This window comes from Brassica napus, chromosome C4 (genome assembly GCF_020379485.1).
Source record: "Brassica napus cultivar Da-Ae chromosome C4, Da-Ae, whole genome shotgun sequence".
Taxonomy (NCBI): domain Eukaryota; kingdom Viridiplantae; phylum Streptophyta; class Magnoliopsida; order Brassicales; family Brassicaceae; genus Brassica; species Brassica napus.
In genome coordinates this window covers 58,650,281-58,669,206 of record NC_063447.1, presented here as the reverse complement: position 1 = coordinate 58,669,206, position 18,926 = coordinate 58,650,281, and the positions used below count along the sequence as shown (strand labels likewise).

Here is an 18,926-nt window from a genome sequence, read left to right as displayed (position 1 = left end):
CTTGGGGCATCATAAGATGTTGGACCGGCACTGTGGCTACACCTACATATATGTAGGTTACTTACTATAAAGAACTGTATATGCATATATATACGGCATACCACACACGTGTAATAACACTTTGGAAGTAGTTTATGATGATCATGATGATGAGGAAGAGCATCACTTGTTTCTAATGCTAATAGACGTAGTTCTCTTTGCTAATGATGCTGCCCACAAACGTTATCGTCTTAGGGCCTGACTTGTTTAAATGCATCGGTTGCGGTTGCAGTCGCAGGAGTTTGCTGATGCGGATGGTTGCAATTTCTAGCAGTTTTAAGAAATTTGTACGACTAGTTCTGTGGTTAGAAATTAGTGCATTTGCAGGACACTTATGACTGATTAACTATCAGATGCAACAACAATTAAATAATAAATTAACAATATTTACATTTTATATAATTATAAAAATATCAAAAATCATAATATTATAATAAATATAAAAATTATATTTTAAAAGATATTTTAAAATTTTAAAAAATTATAGAAAATATTTTTATTTAAAAATGTTATAATATTAATTAAAATATAAAATAGATATATTTTAGTATTTTTATAATTCCAATTTAAAATTTTTATTGAATTTTTTTATTTTTATATTTATATTGTTTAAAAAATTATCCTCCCGCAACCGCAAACGCTAGCTGTAACCAGTTTTGAGTTTATGAGGTTTGAAACGATTTAGAGCGATTTGAGTGATTGTTGCAAAACGCTAACAACCGCTATCAACCGCAAAAGTTGCGTTTGCGTGCGGTAGCGGGAAAACCAGTCATACTCTTAGCGTTGTTCCATGAGGTACAATCTCTTATAATAATTTCTTATATATACTGTGGACGAAAACATCCTGATTCTTAACCTATCTCTCATATTCGTCTCATACGATCTCTCTTGTCATTCATTTGAAAGAAAAATATTGAGAACTAACTAAACAAATAAAAGGAACACTATTTCAAACCTCGTGAATTATATATGCCATAGTTTTGAACGTGGACAGCGCAACAAAGCCGGATCAAAAATTTATGGAAAAAAACATTATTTGGTTTTTTTTAATGTTGGATAACTATGCTATTGCAAACCATGAAAAATATTATAACGATTATATAATTGATGATTATATTTTTTATAAGGATTCACATTTGACTACATCACTTTGAGCTGACTTATGAGATCTACGTTTTATGGTATTCTTTGCTCCATCTTTTATAAGAAAATTCTCCAGCACAATTTTGCCTTCTATAAGATTCAGAACTTAGACTTCATGATGTATAACCATTAGTGACCACTTTGTCAAACATTGAACTAAAGGAGCTTTGGCAAACATTATCAGGTTTATCTTACTAAAAAGTTATGGATAGTATATGGACCATGTGGTCTACGTATCATAGTTCTTAGTTTTTAAAAAAAATTGGGATTAAGATGGATTTTTCATCCGGTTGTCCTTAGAACCGGTCCAGCAACTAGACCTACTTTGACTTATTCCTTTTTTTTTTACTTATTCACCTCATTCATAGGAGATGAACATGTTCCATGTTTGCTCCTTTGCTACTTAATCCTATATTAAACGTCCATTACCCTTTTTTGAAGACATTTTTAACCTTTTTCCGTAGCAAATGAATGTCGATGCAAATATTTTTAGGATATTTCTTATAATTTCAATTTCATATACTAAAAATTCGACATATCTATCTATTCACCATCTCAGAAAAGGGCATTATTTAACATGATAGGTTTTAATTAATCACTATCTTTGATTGGTATGTATAACGCATACGTCAGAAACCATATGAATTATTTATAATTTATCCTATGGGATTCACATGGTGTAAACCAGTCAAACTAAATCTTTTGAATTGTAGGCGCCAATGTAACTTCATAAATTTTAAAAGAAAATAAAAATGTAAAACAAATGGGGGTATATTCGTATAGAGATGACCGAAAGGTTGAAAGAGTTGAAATGAATGTAGGTAATGTCCCAAAAACAAACGACATAAATTTTAATTTCTAAAAGAGAAAAAAAAAACAAAGGAATGAATGAATGCATTTTGACTGTTCACTCTCTCCATCTTACGTTCACCACTCTTCTTGCTATAAGACCATTTCCAATGACTTCCTCTATTTTTTACTCTAAAATAGAGTAACTCTATAATAGAGTTTGAGTTTGCTCCAATGGTACTCTAAAATAGAGTAGAAAATAGAGTGATGAACAAAAAAAAATAAATTACTCTATATTTGGAGTAAACCTATTTTTTACTCTATTATAGAGTGAGAAATAGAGTACCATTGGAGCATTTTCTACTCTAAACTCTATTTTAAAGTGAAAAATAGAGTGGAGTTGGAGATGCTTTAAGTTAGATTATTTCCTCCTTTTGTCTTCATAAACTCCTTACATGCATGCTGTATACGTAAAGTTGTCCTTTAACTGTTTTAAAAGTTGTCATTTATCTGCCTAAGTAGTAAGTATATGTAAGTTTTAACAAATTTAGTTCAAGTAATTACTAAAAACCGTAAATCTTTATTTTTATTTTTGAAAGGGGCAATAAATCTTTATTGTTATTATTTCTCAATATTTTCCAATTTAAACATGTTTAACTCAAAAGATTTGAATGTGAATTTAGTCTACTGAAAGAGGTTTATGTAAAGATGCATTGTATACATAACATGGTTAGTAGTACGTATCAATAGTTGACAACAACAAAAAATTGCGTCAACAATGCATGGCTTTTTCACAATACAGGAATTTTGCATATATAAATCGATTGATGGGAGGGTAATTTAAGTAAGTTACCACTAATAACCCATTGCTATTTTCACCTCTATAATAGCATTTAGAAGTGAAATTGCTCTAACCCACCTCTATTTTTTCTTCTATAATAGAGATCTCTATTTTTTCATCTAAGAAATAGCATTCCTCTATTTTTTACTCTATATTTTAGAGATTGCTATTTTAGGAAAATACATTGGAGCATATCTCACCTCTATTATAGAGTTCCACTATTTTAGAGGTGAAAATAGCAAAATACATTGGAGATGGTCTAGTGATAGGTGAAAACGTAATAGAGACATTTGACTCGTAAGTAACGGTATTAACTGTCCGACACTTTATGATAACTACTAAACAAATGATTTGTCCCTGTCTGACCTTTGACTGTCCCTCTTTTCACCATTTACAAATCCATGTTCTTCCCTTTTCCTTTCTTGTTTTTTTGTCTCCTCTTTTCTTCAATTCCTTAATTTGTGGATTTAGCGTCGGTCCGTTGAGGAAAAAAACAAGTTTGGGGGTTCTATTTTCGGTTCAAAGTGGTAAATGTCTGTTCCTTTTGGGTTTCAAAGTCATAAATCTAAAATATTGTCGGAATCATATCGAACTTTTCTTGGTTTTAAAGAATCATATCGACCTTTATTGATAGTTTTGCATTAAGTTTCACGTCTTGTACCTTAAAGTATTTACCCATGCAATCATAACATAGTCTCATACGTGGACTGTCCTTTTAAAAGATGTCAAAATTCTAGGAAAAAAGTTTCATTTAAAAACTAGAGGTATCTTTTCTGTAAGAAATAGTGTTGTGTGACTCCATAACATCTTGTTTGTTTTTTGAACTTAATATAACATCTTGTTTGTTTCAACGACAAAACCAACCCGTATAAGAATAAGTCATAGTTAACTCCAATGCACATTACATATTCAAACATTTTTAATAAAAAATTCGATGGACATTCGACAATAAGAATTTTATCCTGCCTCCCAATTAGCATTTCCTTAATTTAAATATGCCGTTTGCATCCAATACACAAAGCATCTCAAAATATTTGTTTACCAACAACAAAAACAAGAATAAATCATTAAAATAGTTCATAAAAGCTAAAAAAATACCGTAGATGCTATATTTAAAAGGTTTTTATTCCGAATATACTATTACTGTTCTTTTTCAACACTACTACAAAAAATTGTGTGAGGATATTATCCTTTATTTTAAGAAATTATAGACAATATTGAGATACGATGTTTGGCATAAGTTTTTCATTTAAGGTTTAAAATTTATTTATTAAGAAAGGTTTTGAGTCATTTTTAATCATGAATCTATGGTACTACTGACAAAATAGTGGTGATAGCTTGGAACAAAACCTAAAACAGTGAATAAATATATTGTCTTCTTTTTAATATACTTCGGAAAAAAATAATATGGTAAAAAGTTGTTCAGCTTTTTTACAGCCAGAGCTTAAATGAAAAAATAATATGGGTTAATAATTTTTTCATCTTCATCTCCTTAATCTTAAATTAAATCAAATTAAGCATTTTTTTTTGTCAGGCATGGATATATAATAACCCATATATATATTTATTAGAAAGCGCGGAGCGTTTCCTATGTCTGCATAGAAATTGATAATTATAAATACTTAGAACCCCTTTATGAACAAAATTGTATTGGGCAATTCTAATATGAATGAACTTCTTTAACTGATAAGTAAATATATAAAGGATTCAAGTTTCATCTTTCGAAAGAACTTTTCTTAATTTAACAAAAACCTTTTATAAAAGGAAGTAAAAAATGTTGACCTGTTTGAAAAGGTTGAGAACCACTCCAAGAAAAATTGATATTTATAAATACTTAGAACCCCTTTATGAACAGAATGAACTAGTTGTATGACTAACTTAATACTTTTTCTTTCTTTATGAACTTCTTTTAGTTAAAGTGATTTAGGATTCCATTAGAGCATCTCCAATCTCACTCTATTTTTCACTCTAAAATAGAGTTTAGAGTGAAAAATGCTCCAATGGTATACTATTTCTCACTCTATAATAGAGTAAAAAATAAGTTTACTCCAAATATAAATTAATTTTTTTTTTTGTTCATCACTCTATTTTCTACTCTAAAATAGAGTACCATTAGAGCAAATTCAAACTCTATTATAGAGTTACTCTATTTTAGAGTAAAAAATAGAATAAGCCATTAGAGATGGTCTTAGATGTTCGTTAATGCTATGTCACTATATGTCTTTGAAATCATGTCAAAATCGATTGGAGACAAATATTAACCTTTTGTAAAAAAGGATAATTTGTTCTTCGAACGTCCACCTTTAAAATTGTCTTTTTGTTTTTTTTTTCTGTACAGACTATAAAAAAAGATTCGAGTATAAAACCTCTTGTGCTCATTTTCAAATATTTAACACTTTCAAATTGGACTGCATGAAAGTATTATCTGATTAAATTGTGGTATCACTACCATCGTCATGGTTATTATAATAAAATAAAAATTGGGTCGGAAGTGAAAAACCCAAAAAGAATGTGAAGTGAAACTAGAGATGAAAAAGAAAAACAAGAGAAAAATGCGCATGCAAGCATGCAGATATACTAATACAAACTATTTTACAAACTTACTTATTTGTTTATAGAAGGAATGGGTTGCATCTACTCAGATCTTGGGATTGTAATTATTTTATTTTCTTATTTAAATACTCATACGCTATATACACATGTTATAAACAAATATATATGATCTGAAGTAGTATATTGTAAGTGTTTGCTTACAGTTAAGTATAAGAGTGTTGGGGAGGTTCCCGGTATTCCAAGCCAACATGTCAATAGGGTTACGATAGAGTCTTAACGAAACTAGTGTTTTTTTTTTCTTATTAGTTTTAGCTCTCAGCTTTCGGTTTTAAATTTTTGATTTTTCAATAAATCAAGATTATATAAAAGGTTCTCCTGAAATGGGCAGTGTAACAAGAAATTTTATTTTTCATTCTTTCACAAGGCGATAATTTGCATATGTTTCTGAATTCATAACTTTAAATAATTCAACGATGATTTAATGATTACTTTACTCTGATAGAGAAAGACAAAAATAATAGTCTTAAAAAACTAAAAGAATTTTATATCACAACTCCATACTATAGCTTAGGATGGTGAAAATGAATATAGGGGAATAAAAATAGAAGAAACGTTTTCTATGCAAAGAAGAACAAGAAGGTTGTCTACATAGGGAGGGTGAATTAGGCTACACTGGTAACATAAGCCATCACTTTGTTTTCTTATGTCAATCATCAATGGCACATTGCTCCATATCCCAGACATCATCATCTCATTAACTTATTCATTCTATATATCTCTTTAGATAAGTGAGTGTATATATCTCATTGGTGTATCCATGACATCTACATGGTTCCATTAGAATATTAGTGTGGCCTTTGTCTTGGTTATTTTTGGTTATTTATTTTCCCTTTCTCTATTTGTTTTTCAAGAGTATCAGTTAATAACGTTTGTACCCATCTTACACTGTCCACATATGCTCTCCATTTTTCTTATTTTTATATAGAAAATTAATTATTTTTCCTATTCTTGATTATGAACGAAAAATGACGAAGCTTTACTGAATCAGTTTTTTTTAATCACTGAGAGCTTTATTTAAGAAATCATAAGAGGGGGTTATGAAGTCTAAACACGATATATATGATCTTTAACAACAAAGAACACAACTGATAATAATTCCTTGTGAGATATAGCCTGCATTAACATGGCATTTCTATCTAGTTGGGTGATTGTGAGTCTAACCATAAAGTCCATTACGAAGAATTGTCATTTATATGGAAAGAAATGTTCTACGCCATGTCATAAACTATTATCAATGCATGGACACATGGTTTCAGGTTTAAGCGGAGATTACGGTTTGATCCAAATTCCTCTCAAGTAACAAAAAAAATTGTTATTTACGACCATAAATAAGGTTTATGGTACTAGTCTATCATTGTTGTACGTGATTTTATAGTAAGGGGAAAATTAACACAAAGAAGAATTCGGTCACGCGTGCCGTGCGGGTAGTGAAAGACGCGTGCTTTAATTTCTCCCGTGTAAAGACCTCAACATAAATCTAAAAAATATCGATTTTTATTAAATATTCAAATCAACGATTTATAAGATTTTGGTCAAAAATATTTTTTTTATGGGGAATAAAACAGAAATGAAGTATTCAAACAAAGAAAAAAAAACTTTTTAACGAAAGCCTTCTATTTTTTTTTCTAAATTTAATTAGATATTTTTACTTAAATTTGTATTATTAAGTGTTGTGCTAGGCTGCTAGCTTTAGTAAACATCAAAAAGAATGTAATTTAAAATAAGTAAGCTTAAATCGATGACGCACTATATATATAACAACAACCCTTGAGCCAGGAAACATTAGTGGTGAGGATAAAAACAACTCCCAAAATAAATTATTTTTTTCAGATTTAGTTAGGTTTCTTTGTCACTCATAACTGTCTTGCGAAATTAGATTCTTGTGCTGAAAGAAACCATAAAATTGTTTACCTTTTCTCTTTCCGGAGAGGGTTTATATTTTATCATAAGTTTAGGATCATATTCAATGGAGATCAAAGCTGAAACGATGCAAAAGTCAAAGTTCAAAAGAATATGTGTCTTTTGTGGAAGCAGCCAAGGCAAGAAGAGTAGTTACCAAGATGCTGCTGTAGATCTCGGCAACGAACTGGTAACACATACATGACTTTCAACGTATTTATGTCTTTGATTCTGCTGGTTGGTTTTGAGATAAGATGATGTGCATCTTTGCTTCATGTATTTCCTCTTTGAAACGTGCCAAATGGTATAACTTCAGAATATTCTGGTTCTGGTTTGTTACACGATTTTTGTTCTACTTATCATCAAGTTTAGGCTAATGTGTAACTCTGTTTTTTTTTTGTTCTGCAGGTCTCAAGGAAAATTGATCTAGTCTATGGAGGTGGGAGCATAGGCTTGATGGGTTTGGTTTCACAAGCTGTTCATGATGGTGGTCGTCATGTTATTGGGTAACTTTTTCTTAGTCAAATCACTTTAAACTATTTGACAACTTTTTGAGCTTCAGATCATACAAAAGAAAACTGTCTTTTGAGATTCTGATGGAACACAAGCGTTGGATTATATTGTTGAATATTTCTAATAAACCTCAACTTTGTCCTTTTGTTGTCACTCTGCAGAATAATTCCAAAGACCCTCATGCCTAGAGAGGTATGAACTTTTCAAAGAAGAAAATTTCAAAATAAAACATTGTTCGTTGTTAATTAATTTCTCTTTTAAGTTTTCCAAATTCCCATTCAAAACCATTTTAATCTTCAGTCTTTGCTTAGGTTTTACTCTTCTCCCTGTTTATTACCTTTTCTTAAATCTCATGATTGCGAGTAGTTTAGGTATCCTAATATATAAATATCCTCATTTGGTTACCGTAATCTGAATAAAAGATATATGAAGAAAATGATTAGAAAGAGGTTAACTAGATGTTAGGGTTCTGTAGGAGATTTCAAAAACATCCAAACAATACGACTACTTGCGGTGACATCATTGCGTTTGCCTGTAGAAGAGCCCAAAGTTGCTTTTGCCCGTTAACTACTTTTAATTAACATCCTTTTATTTATTTTAAAATGGTGGATGATCATTGTTATTTGCAGTTGACTGGTGAAACAGTAGGAGAAGTAAGAGCAGTTGCAGATATGCACCAAAGGAAAGCTGAAATGGCCAAGCACTCTGATGCTTTTATTGCCTTACCAGGTTTTGTTTTAAACCCAATCCATCCAAATTATCAATCAAATGTTTTCTTTCTCAAAAAACATTTCTAAACCTCAAAATTTTGCTGTTCTTTCAATGTAAGTAATGATAACATACGAAAACTGGTCAAACCCTAGTGACGCAAAGAATTTTAAGAAGCCCAGTTTAGCCTCTTAAAACAATTTGAATGGGTAACCAAAGTTTCAAAGTAGAAGTGTTTGTTCATGTAAAGGAAAAAGTTTGTTTTTCTGGACTGATTTTGTAAAAAAAGAGAAGAAAAGAGTTTGGTAAAAACATGATTTCTTAGTTACACAAAAAAAAGACATTATGTTTTGGTCAAGCTGCAGTGTGAAAGCTGCTGTGAAAAGTTTTTTATTTTTAATTGTTCTTTGAAATGAAAAAAAATCTAAATATTTAAAGTCACCAGAGTGTAAGAGCACCCCCATTAGTGAACTTATGGGGGGTTCACACACATTCCAAAAAAAAAAAATATTAAAATAAGGAATAGTGATGAACTTGTCTCTCTCCACCCCTTCCCAGTGAACCTGGTTCATTACTGTAGTGCGGGTCCCACGGCACGTGGCGACCCGTGACTGGTCCGAAAAAATAAATTTTTTTTTTTTTTTTAAAAACAAAAATCAACCCAAAAAAAAAAATAATAAAAAAATATTTTGTGAACCCCTTTCATGGGGTTCACTAATGGGGATGCTCTAAGATAAAAGGCCTTCACCATCAACATCTGGCACTTAGAATTATACCTTTTTCCTTCTCTTTTACTCTATTTATTGCTCTGTTTTTTTTTTTAACTTAGGGGGTACTCTCTCTATAGCTTGTGTAGTCTTACTCTGACCAAACTTTTTTTCTTTGCCCTTTTCAAGTTAAGAGACAAAACTTGAAACAGTCCCACAAATGGCATTTTTTGGCCCACACTTAATCTGAAATCATTAATGGAAAGTCAAGATCCTGCTTTTGTAATCATAGTCAGTACCAATGTACAAAACAGTAACAGAGAGGAGAGGACTCTATTATTTGGTTTTGTATTGTACATGCATACCTACTGATTTGACCATATCATAGTAACAGATTAACCTGCTCTCTTTTGACAAATCAAATCTAAAATTTTGTGCGATAATTGTAGGAGGCTATGGAACACTTGAAGAATTGCTTGAGGTCATAACTTGGGCTCAACTTGGAATTCATGACAAGCCTGTAAAAAAAAACCCTCCCTAATATTCTTACTTCAAATGGAAAAATTCAAGAATCCAAAATCACTAAAACAAACTTTCTGCAGGTGGGTTTACTCAATGTTGATGGATACTACAACTCTCTGCTTTCATTCATCGATAAAGCCGTTGAAGAAGGATTCATCAGCCCTACTGCTCGTGAGATCATAGTCTCTGAACCTACTGCTAAAGAGCTTGTGAAGAAGCTTGAGGTAAATTGAAGAAAATGAATTGTTTCTGGGTCTCTACATAATCTCAAACGTTGTTGTTGTCATTTTGCAGGAATATGCACCTTGCCATGAAAGTGTTGTGTCTAAGCTCTGCTGGGAGATGGAAAGGACTGGATAATGATTATTATCAAGATCTAATATATCTAGATAACTTTTTCAAAAAAAAAAAAATCTAGATAACTTTAAATATATCTAGATAACTATTTAAAGATTTTTGATTTTACTAAGATTTTATATATAGATATGAAAAATGTCAGATTTTCACGATTTTATTAATCTTACTAAAAATGGAAGGAATAGATTCCGATTAGTTGGGGTAAAGTAAAAACAATTTCCAGTTCGATGGAAGTTCTTTGTTGTAAATTATTAGAACTGTCATTTTAACTCCGAACTAAATGTCTTTAATTCTCTGTAAGATCATCAACTCTGTTCTGTAACCAACAAAAGTTTCACATTTTCTTGTTCGTATTTATTTTATATAGCCATTTATCAATACTACAACACAAATAAACACAGGAAAAAAACAAGAAACCAAAAATATAGTTTTATTTCAAGTGTTCAAATAAATTTCAAGTGTTTTTTCCTAGCTTAATACTACTAATTTAAATATAATCTGTTTCAAAAGTAATAACATAAACTGTCGAAAATAGTACTAATAAATTATAATAATATGTCTAACATATTTGAAATAAATAATATAAAAACATAAATACTTTAGAATAGCACCAAAAATCTAGTAAGCCACATTAATATTCTGTTTTTGGATATAAAAAGTTTCTTCAGTTGCTTTATACTAACTTTCAAAGTCCGTTACTCTAAGTCAATAGATATCAAAAGTTAGGAACATTGAATACTATGTTTTGGGTCGATTCTATCAAAACACATCACATTAACTAATCAACTCGTTAACCAAAAAAAATCAACACTAATTCCATTTTTCAGACAGCCAAAGTAGCACTTTCGTGTCTTACAAGGTGGGTCTGTTTGAACTTTTGCGGTAAACGTTCGAAAGTCTTACATGTGTTAGAGATTCAGTTAGTTAAATAAATCTTTGTCTTTAGGACAAGCAAACTCAGTCGAGTTAGTTCCTCATTTGTGTGTGTGTTATCAAAGTGACTCACTTTCACATGATGAACGTGAGCCGACCGGCGGTTCGTCCGGTAATTGCTGTCCCCGTGGGTCCTACCGGCGGAGCCAACGATAGACCGCCAGTGAGGATGAAAGATATTCAGGGAATGCCAGGAACCACCGGCGGCCTCATCCTCCGCCTCTCTCAGTTCGTCTCCTCTCTCATCTCCCTCTCCGTCATGCTCACCACCCCCGACTTCCACTCCTTCACCGCATTCTGGTAAAATCCAACTCTAGGCCTAATGATTTTGACAAAATATGAATCTGACAAAACATATCTCTCGATTGTAACAGTGGTTTGGTTTTTGCGGTCAGCTTGCAAAGCCTGTGGAGCTTGTCTCTTTTTATCATGGACGCTTATGCTCTTTTGGTTGGAAGAAGCCTTGGGAATCACTTGGTTGTTCGATGTTTCACAGTTGGAGATGGAGTAAGAACGAAATCAACTTCACTCTTTATTGTTTACTAGTGCCTAAGAAGGAAACAAAGTGACTGTTTTGTCTATTTTCATCTCAAACATTGTTGGCAGATCACATGCCTACTTACGTTTGCAGCTGCATCTGCGTCTGCTGGCATATCCGTACTCATCAACGATCTTGATAAATGTGATGGCAGCCACTGCACAAGGTTTCAGACCGCTACAGCAATGGCTTTCATCAGCTGGCTTGCTGTGTTTCCTTCCTTCTTTCTCAACTTCTGGTCCTTAGCCACCCACTAATTAAATAACACACATAAGATAACAGAAAGTTCCAAAAAGTAAATTAATGGTTCCTAGTATATTGTAAAAACTATATGCTTCTGTTGTTGATCATATCGGTTAAACGAAGTCACGTCACTTTCACTATTTTAGTATAATAAAAGCCATGCGTTTCAAAAAAATCCATATTTAAAAAAAAAATTCCGTTTCAAGAAAAATACATTTTTACGGTTTCAATGCATAAATTAATCGTAACAGATTAAAAAAACATTATTTTATTTATTAAAATTATATTGGTAACCAAAATATGATATGTTTCAAAATCCTAAAACATACTTCTTTCCGAAACTGAAGAAATATTTTATGCAATTCTTCTCACCAAGCAAAGAGACTACGGAAGTAAAACGGTTCTATCAAACCGGGGATTTATTATTTACTAAACCGTAATAGAACCGATAGTCTAAAATAAAGCCCATAAGATTATTCACTCAAGGCCCATATAAGTTTACGAGGGTAAATTCATCATTTCGTAAACCCTAGTGTCGTCCTCAATAAAAGCCTTTCCAGCTCTTCTTCAACCGCCTCCTCGTCTCCGGACTCCACTTTAAAAAAAAACTAGAAACTCCGTTTAACCTCCGAGACAGCCATGCCGCCGAAGCTTGACCCGAGCCAGATCGTCGACGTCTACGTCCGCGTGACCGGCGGAGAAGTCGGAGCAGCGAGTTCCCTCGCTCCCAAGATCGGTCCCCTCGGTCTGGCTCCCAAAAAGATCGGAGAAGACATCGCCAAGGAGACGGCCAAGGAGTGGAAGGGGCTCCGCGTCACGGTGAAGCTGACGGTGCAGAATCGCCAGGCGAAAGTGACGGTGGTGCCTTCGGCGGCGGCGCTGGTGATCAAGGCGTTGAAGGAGCCGGAGAGAGACAGGAAGAAGGTGAAGAACATTAAGCACAACGGGAACATTTCGTTCGATGACGTGATTGAGATCGCGAGGATCATGAGGCCGAGGTCTATTGCCAAGGAGCTGAGTGGGACCGTGAGGGAGATTCTTGGGACTTGTGTGTCCGTTGGGTGTACTGTGGATGGGAAAGATCCCAAGGATATTCAGCAGGAGATTCAAGAGGGTGAGGTTGAGATTCCTGAGAATTAATTAATTTAAAAAAAAAAGGGAATTTGAGATTAAGTGTTTTGTTTGGTTATTTTCACTTTTGAGGTTTTAGCTTTTTATGTTTCGGTTAAGAACAAGAACAAGTCTGGTTTGGTTTGTTATATGCCGCTTTTATTTTATCTTATGCTATGCTTTGCTACTTTCGTAATGCCACAATGTTATTGGGGTATTGATTCGTCTGCCATGTCTAATGGACCTTTCTATAGTTGTTTTGAATAGAGAAATTACACTAGAAATGAAATGGTTGAACTTGACGTAGGAACCTCAAACCTGCGTTGGTTCAATTTGGTATTTGCAGCTTCTCTGTATTAAAATGGTATAATCACAAACTATATAATCTCGGCAATGCACACGGTTATTGTTATTGATTCACCTCCACTTCCTTGTACTTCCATTGGTTTTAGAAAGAGAAAAAAAAGCAATGCAATGCTTGTGTGTTTCACTGCAACTTCATCTTCCAAAATGTGCTCCTCTCATAAAAGCCAAGACTTGTTGTGTCTTCAAAATCTGAGAAATAACCATTTTAGGGGATTGTGGACTATGTCTCCATATTGTTCACTTTGGACTAAAGCTAACGAATCAAATTTTATGCGCCAATAGGACGTGCCAAGACAATGGAAAATAAAATTTCTACAAAGCAGATTAAGGATTCTATGCACATAATCTGGCAGATGCAACATAATGCACTATGTGAACAATGCTTAGTTGCTGGTGACAAAAAAAAAGGGAGGGATAGTTGCTGATCCAGTGTAGGCCCATATAAAGTCAAAATCTTGGCCCATTAGTTAGCCGGTGAATGCTGTGGTGGTCTAAATTTTCCAGCAACGTACCCACCCAACCGCTTTTAAATTAAATAGTTTTGTTTTATCATTTTTCATTTGCTTTCTCTCTTAAATATATCAACCGATCACAATCCTCAAGCTGAGTCATCTCTACGAATCCGTTCGTCGTCTCTTTGAATCCTCCGATCGTTCTCCTTTCTCCATCATCCGCACGCTGCTAGCGGTACGTTTCTCTCTATTCTCCGATCATCGTTTGAGCTCTGAGGTTTTCGTGTAAATATATATATGCTCAAATCGATTGCAGTTTCACCAATGATTTGTTTAAACGCTGTTACGACGGATCATCTGTTTTCCTTTCGCGTGATGATTGTTTGCTTCCGTCTGCTACATGAGTGACTTTTCGTGATTGGATTGTTTGAATCGTAGTTAGAGATTCGGATGCTGAGAAGAAGAGGAGACCAGATCGGTGATTAGTTCAGGCTACTTCAGCGACGGGGCTAAGCTATATATAGCTAGTTTGAGCAGTTTCCTATTTAGCATCAAACTAGCTAGGCTTTGTATCCTGCAGGTTTAGTGGCAACGATGGTTTCTCTCAGTCTTGAACTAGTAACGTCCATATAGTTTAAGGTCAGCAAATACGTCTTCCTCTTTAGTAATATCGAAAAAATAAACCGGGGCGTCTAGCTCATAGAGGCTCACAGCTGTGAGTACCGCCACCTGGGTTCGATTTCCGGCCACTGCGGATTTCACATTCGGGCTGCAGCGACACAGATTAGTCCCTTAGGAAGCCTTTGGGGAAACTTTGTATAATCAAAAAAAAAAAATCGAAAAAATATATTAGAAAATTTGAAATTGTAGCAGAGAAAATGTATTATTCTAACACTTTTGTCAGCAGATGTTAGTGCCTTATGCTAAGCCTTTGTAATACATAGAATCGGTGGCTGCCGTTTTCCTTCTATTTTGGCAGATTGTTGGTTGATTGAGAAACCAACGTGAACTTGAACTAAGATAAGTCAACCAACCTCTATTAGCGTGGTTAGTTTTTTACTCATTTACGTTTTATGGCTGATAACTATGTTTATGGTAGTCAAGGCTTTGTGAAGTTTGTCTGGTCCAGTTCTTCCACCACCCTTCTTTTGATTCCACGTTCATAACTGAATGTGTTAATTAGTCAGTGATGCTTGAAGTGTGAATTAAGGTAGCCAGGGGGGGGGGGGGGGGGGAGAAAACTTCAATATTTCTTGCGAAAAGACAACCATCCTATGAAGCATAAAGCAAATTGCTTAGAAGCATCCTTTCACACAACCCATTTCTGCTTACTAGCCCTTGGAGTAGATCTAGGTGTGCTTGGCCGGATGGCAGGTTTTGACTTAGTAAAAGCTTCAGAATAGTAGAATGTGGTGGTAAGCCTTTGCTGGCCAGCACTCTGTGGACTAAGCCCGTTATGATTCTGAACTTGAAGAGAAGAAATTACATTTGGTGTGTGGAAATGGTGAATCAGTTGATCAGGAAAGGATGATGGCTTTTTCACTTGTGTAGTTTAGTGTATTCTTGGTTGGGAGTTTAATTTGCCTGCAGGAGTATTGTTGGAGGGTTTTGGCTCAGAAAATTAAACTTATTTCCTGCTGTTGAATCATCCATGTAATTTTCTTGATCATGCCAGCAGTATGTATCTGTTCTGTATGTGTTGATAGAAGCTGAAATGGTCATATCAAATGTTATCTGTTCTGGATGAACTTGCTTTGATGGTCTTCAATGCATGTACACTATATGATTATTTTCTTTCTTGCCTTATTCTCGGTCAACCGTTTCTGTAACATTTATGAAGTTCTTAAACCTGAGTAAATGTCTTGTTTAAATGAACTTCATGTACTAGAGAACACTCTTACTTGTTTTGTGTCTTATTTTCTTTTGGCTTAAACAAAGAGAAAATGTAGGTTTCTGTTTTATTTACTAACTCTTAAATGCAGGATACCCTTATGAGCTGATAGATATGTACTAGTTCTGGTTATTCCCATCTTAAGGCATCATGAACTTTCCAGTAGGACAGGGTCCAACTCCTCGGAAACTTGTTTTTATGATATCATGAGCTGAGCTCTGAGGTATAGTATGTTAGGTACGGGTAACAAAGGTAACTGAGACTAGATATTTCAACTATATTGATACTAGATATTGAAACTATGGACTCTCTTCTGATAAAGAATCTCTATCAATATACCATTGTCACTTTCCTTTATACCTGAAGTTGATGTCCGTCCTAAAACTGTGTAGTCTTCTCTATGCATATTCTAATTCGTTTCTTACAGCTTGATTATGCATGTGTGGGGTTGAAGAAACTTTGTTTTTTAATTTGGCGATGGTTAAGGTTCTTCAGTTGCAAAAATTGGAGTTTTGGTCTTGAAATGTGACTATAAAACTGAAAATAGATGGGTGACTCGTTTTCAGCAACCATTTGGTACTTCTGAGCTAAAGCAAATGTTACTTTATATAGCATTCTTGAATTGAAACTGAGATTGCTTGGTAATTAAGAAATATTTTTATGGACTTGCAAATGTTTTTCTTGATGAGTTCTGAATGTTGAGAGAACTTTCTGTGCAGGGTTAGCTGGACTCCAAGGTTGAAGATTCGTATAATCATGGGGCACAGACATTTTCCTGGTTCTTTCCAATTTTTCGATGATGAACAAGATCAAGGCTGGAACCATATACACCCAGAGCACCCATATACGAGTCTAGGTAATTAGTCCTCCATTCCTACAGAGATCCTTATTCTGTGGTTGAAATCAATATTTTTACCACGTTCTTCATTGATAGATGTTATGCTCAACATGTGTAAGAGCTATTGCGTTGATGTTGCATGCGTATTTTTAGGTTGAGAAGTTCTCCCTCATGGGTAGATTGGGTTTCAGTAGGGGCAAAAATGAATCTTGATAGGTGATACCCTCAGGTAGTGAAAATTAGGAAGCCACATTTTATAATCATCACATATATAATTCTACTTTTTCCTGTGCAATCGTGTCCAGAATTTCTGATTCGTATTATTGTTTTCAGCAAGAACTGGGACCAGTGTGAGCAGATCGCATGTTAATCCAGCTGGAAACATGTTGAATGAAGGAATGCCATTTTCTTCGCACTGGAACTCTTCTACAGGACCAAATGCCTATACTGCCTCAGGTCATGGTGTGGAGAGGCCACACTACAATCCAGGGACTAGCGGCCCCTCCCATGTTCCTTTCATGAGTACAGCAGCTGCAACTTTCTCTGCTCCACATGAACATTATGTGACATCTGCATCTTCTTCGTACTGCAACAGTCAGACATGGTCATTAGATAGCTATGTTGATCTACATATGGAAAATGTGAGAGGAGCACAGAAGCGGAAAACCCCATGCGATTCTTCCGTCTATGAAATGGGTAGTTCAAGCCATTACCACGGTGGCAGAACTTCCTCAGATATCCCTTTCTCCTCGGAGTTGGACATGGGAAAATCAACAACTCGTGATCATGGTCCTCATTACATGCCGTGGCTCATGAACCCAAGTTACAGAAGTAATAATCTCTCGATCAGGGGAGAGAGTTCTTCAAGGAATGTCCGGAGTCGTCCTACACTTGATTTAGAGACTAGTGTAGATAGAAATATTTTTTCAAGAAGCTTGGACCTTGATTCTCATCCTACACATCACAATGTTGAGCACTCTAGCTCAGGTCAGTTTCCTGGTCAAACATCTCACAGGAATAAGGACTGGAACTGGAACTTTCCTAGACACTCCCCAGTACCTAGAGGTATGCAAATTTCACTTTGGTCTCTCTTGAGATTCAAATTTTTACTGACTACGTTCTTTAACCACATGAATTCTCACCCTGCAGATTTAAATGGCTTTAGTCCAAAGACAAATAATTTTCTTCCCACGAGAAGTGTCGCCAACAGCACATCTGTTGATACCTCTTGGTATCACCAAGGGCTAATCGGAAACAGAAACTCTACAGTTTCCCACGGTTTTCCTGGAACTTCAACACAATCTGCAACTAGCTCCCGCTTCTCTCATAGGTCAACACCCACCTATAGATCTTCTTCAAACGGTTTGCGATTGGAACATTCAGCATCTTCTTCTGGAGATAGGTCTCCTTTTGTCACTGAGACATATCCTTCTAGGCATCTGAGGCCACCACCACACATCTCATGGCGTAGCAGTGATCGCCCAGGGAGACGCAGGAGTTCCTATGAGAGGTTTCAGCCTCCTTTCGATGAAGTTGCTCTCCATGAACCATTTTCATCTCAGGTGTAGTAATTTTTTTCCCTACCAAACTTTCCAATAAACTGATGGGACCAACACTTCAGAAACTTGCCTACATAGACTCTCATGTTTCTTATTCTGCTGCAGACTGAACTTTCTTCTATTATTTTGTTGTGGATGTACAAAAACAGGGATTTATGGCTGTAGATCACCAACAGCACTATGGATCCAGGAATATGCATGATCACCACAGAGACTTGAGGCTCGACATCGATGACATGACCTACGAGGTTAATTACAGAACTCTTGGTTTTTCTAAGCCCCAGACACCCAAATGTCTCGCAACTGATGTATCTTGAAATGGTTGACACTATCCAGGACCTTCTTGATCTTGTTGAAAGGATTGGGAGTGTGAACACTGGTCTATCCAATGGCGCAATCGCCAGTTGCTTGTTAGAGACGATATTCTACCCGTTGTATCAAACGGATGAGGAAAGAAAATGTGCAATCTGCCTGGTAAGATTCGCATGTCTCAAAGATTTAAATGTGCCAAGAGTCTAATGGTGGTGTGGTAACGGTAACATTTAGGAGGAATACAAGGAAGGAGAAGAGTTGGGGGAACTTAAAGGGTGTGGTCATGACTACCATGGAGGGTGCATAAAGAAATGGCTGTCTTTGAAGAACTCTTGCCCTATCTGCAAATCACCTGCTTTTACCTGATGCTTCTAAGAACCCATATGATAGATAAACTATACATATATAATTCCTTTCTCTTTTGTTTAAAGGGAAAATATGTGATAGACTATAACATTTTAAGTTGTAAATAGAAGGAAGTTAATATCTGTTATTGGTGAGTAGAGAAAAAAAAAGAAAAGAGAATGCTTCTTCTTGCTGAGAAGCTCATGTG

At 34.8% G+C, this 18,926-nt stretch overlaps 4 protein-coding genes across 4 annotated transcripts; all 4 read left to right on the top strand.

Moving 5' to 3' along the window:
• Positions 1 to 7,038: 7,038 nt before the first annotated feature.
• Positions 7,039 to 10,206, top strand: LOC106395250 (cytokinin riboside 5'-monophosphate phosphoribohydrolase LOG3). The gene is made up of 7 exons (XM_013835761.3): positions 7,039 to 7,514; positions 7,733 to 7,830; positions 7,999 to 8,029; positions 8,467 to 8,566; positions 9,702 to 9,772; positions 9,855 to 9,998; positions 10,069 to 10,206. Exons 1-7 carry the CDS (start codon positions 7,392 to 7,394, stop codon positions 10,132 to 10,134), a joined length of 633 nt encoding a protein of 210 aa, XP_013691215.1. The 5' UTR covers positions 7,039 to 7,391; the 3' UTR covers positions 10,135 to 10,206.
• A 937-nt stretch (positions 10,207 to 11,143) lies between these two features.
• On the top strand, positions 11,144 to 11,859 carry LOC106395962 (CASP-like protein 5A1). The gene is made up of 3 exons (XM_013836267.3): positions 11,144 to 11,364; positions 11,439 to 11,571; positions 11,671 to 11,859. The coding sequence occupies exons 1-3, from the start codon at positions 11,144 to 11,146 to the stop codon at positions 11,857 to 11,859; spliced, it is 543 nt and encodes a 180-aa protein (XP_013691721.1).
• A 479-nt stretch (positions 11,860 to 12,338) lies between these two features.
• Positions 12,339 to 13,144, top strand: LOC106391505 (60S ribosomal protein L12-2-like). The gene has a single exon (XM_048755092.1). The coding sequence runs from the start codon at positions 12,485 to 12,487 to the stop codon at positions 12,983 to 12,985; it is 501 nt and encodes a 166-aa protein (XP_048611049.1). The 5' UTR covers positions 12,339 to 12,484; the 3' UTR covers positions 12,986 to 13,144.
• Positions 13,145 to 15,932: 2,788 nt separating this feature from the next.
• Positions 15,933 to 18,866, top strand: LOC106391503 (probable E3 ubiquitin-protein ligase ZFP1). Its single transcript, XM_013832170.3, is given in 8 exon segments — positions 15,933 to 16,240; positions 16,384 to 16,520; positions 16,836 to 17,567; positions 17,652 to 18,064; positions 18,211 to 18,309; positions 18,398 to 18,535; positions 18,608 to 18,730; positions 18,732 to 18,866. Coding segments are annotated over 8 exon segments (1,707 nt in total). The 5' UTR covers positions 15,933 to 16,211; the 3' UTR covers positions 18,768 to 18,866.
• Positions 18,867 to 18,926: the final 60 nt, after the last annotated feature.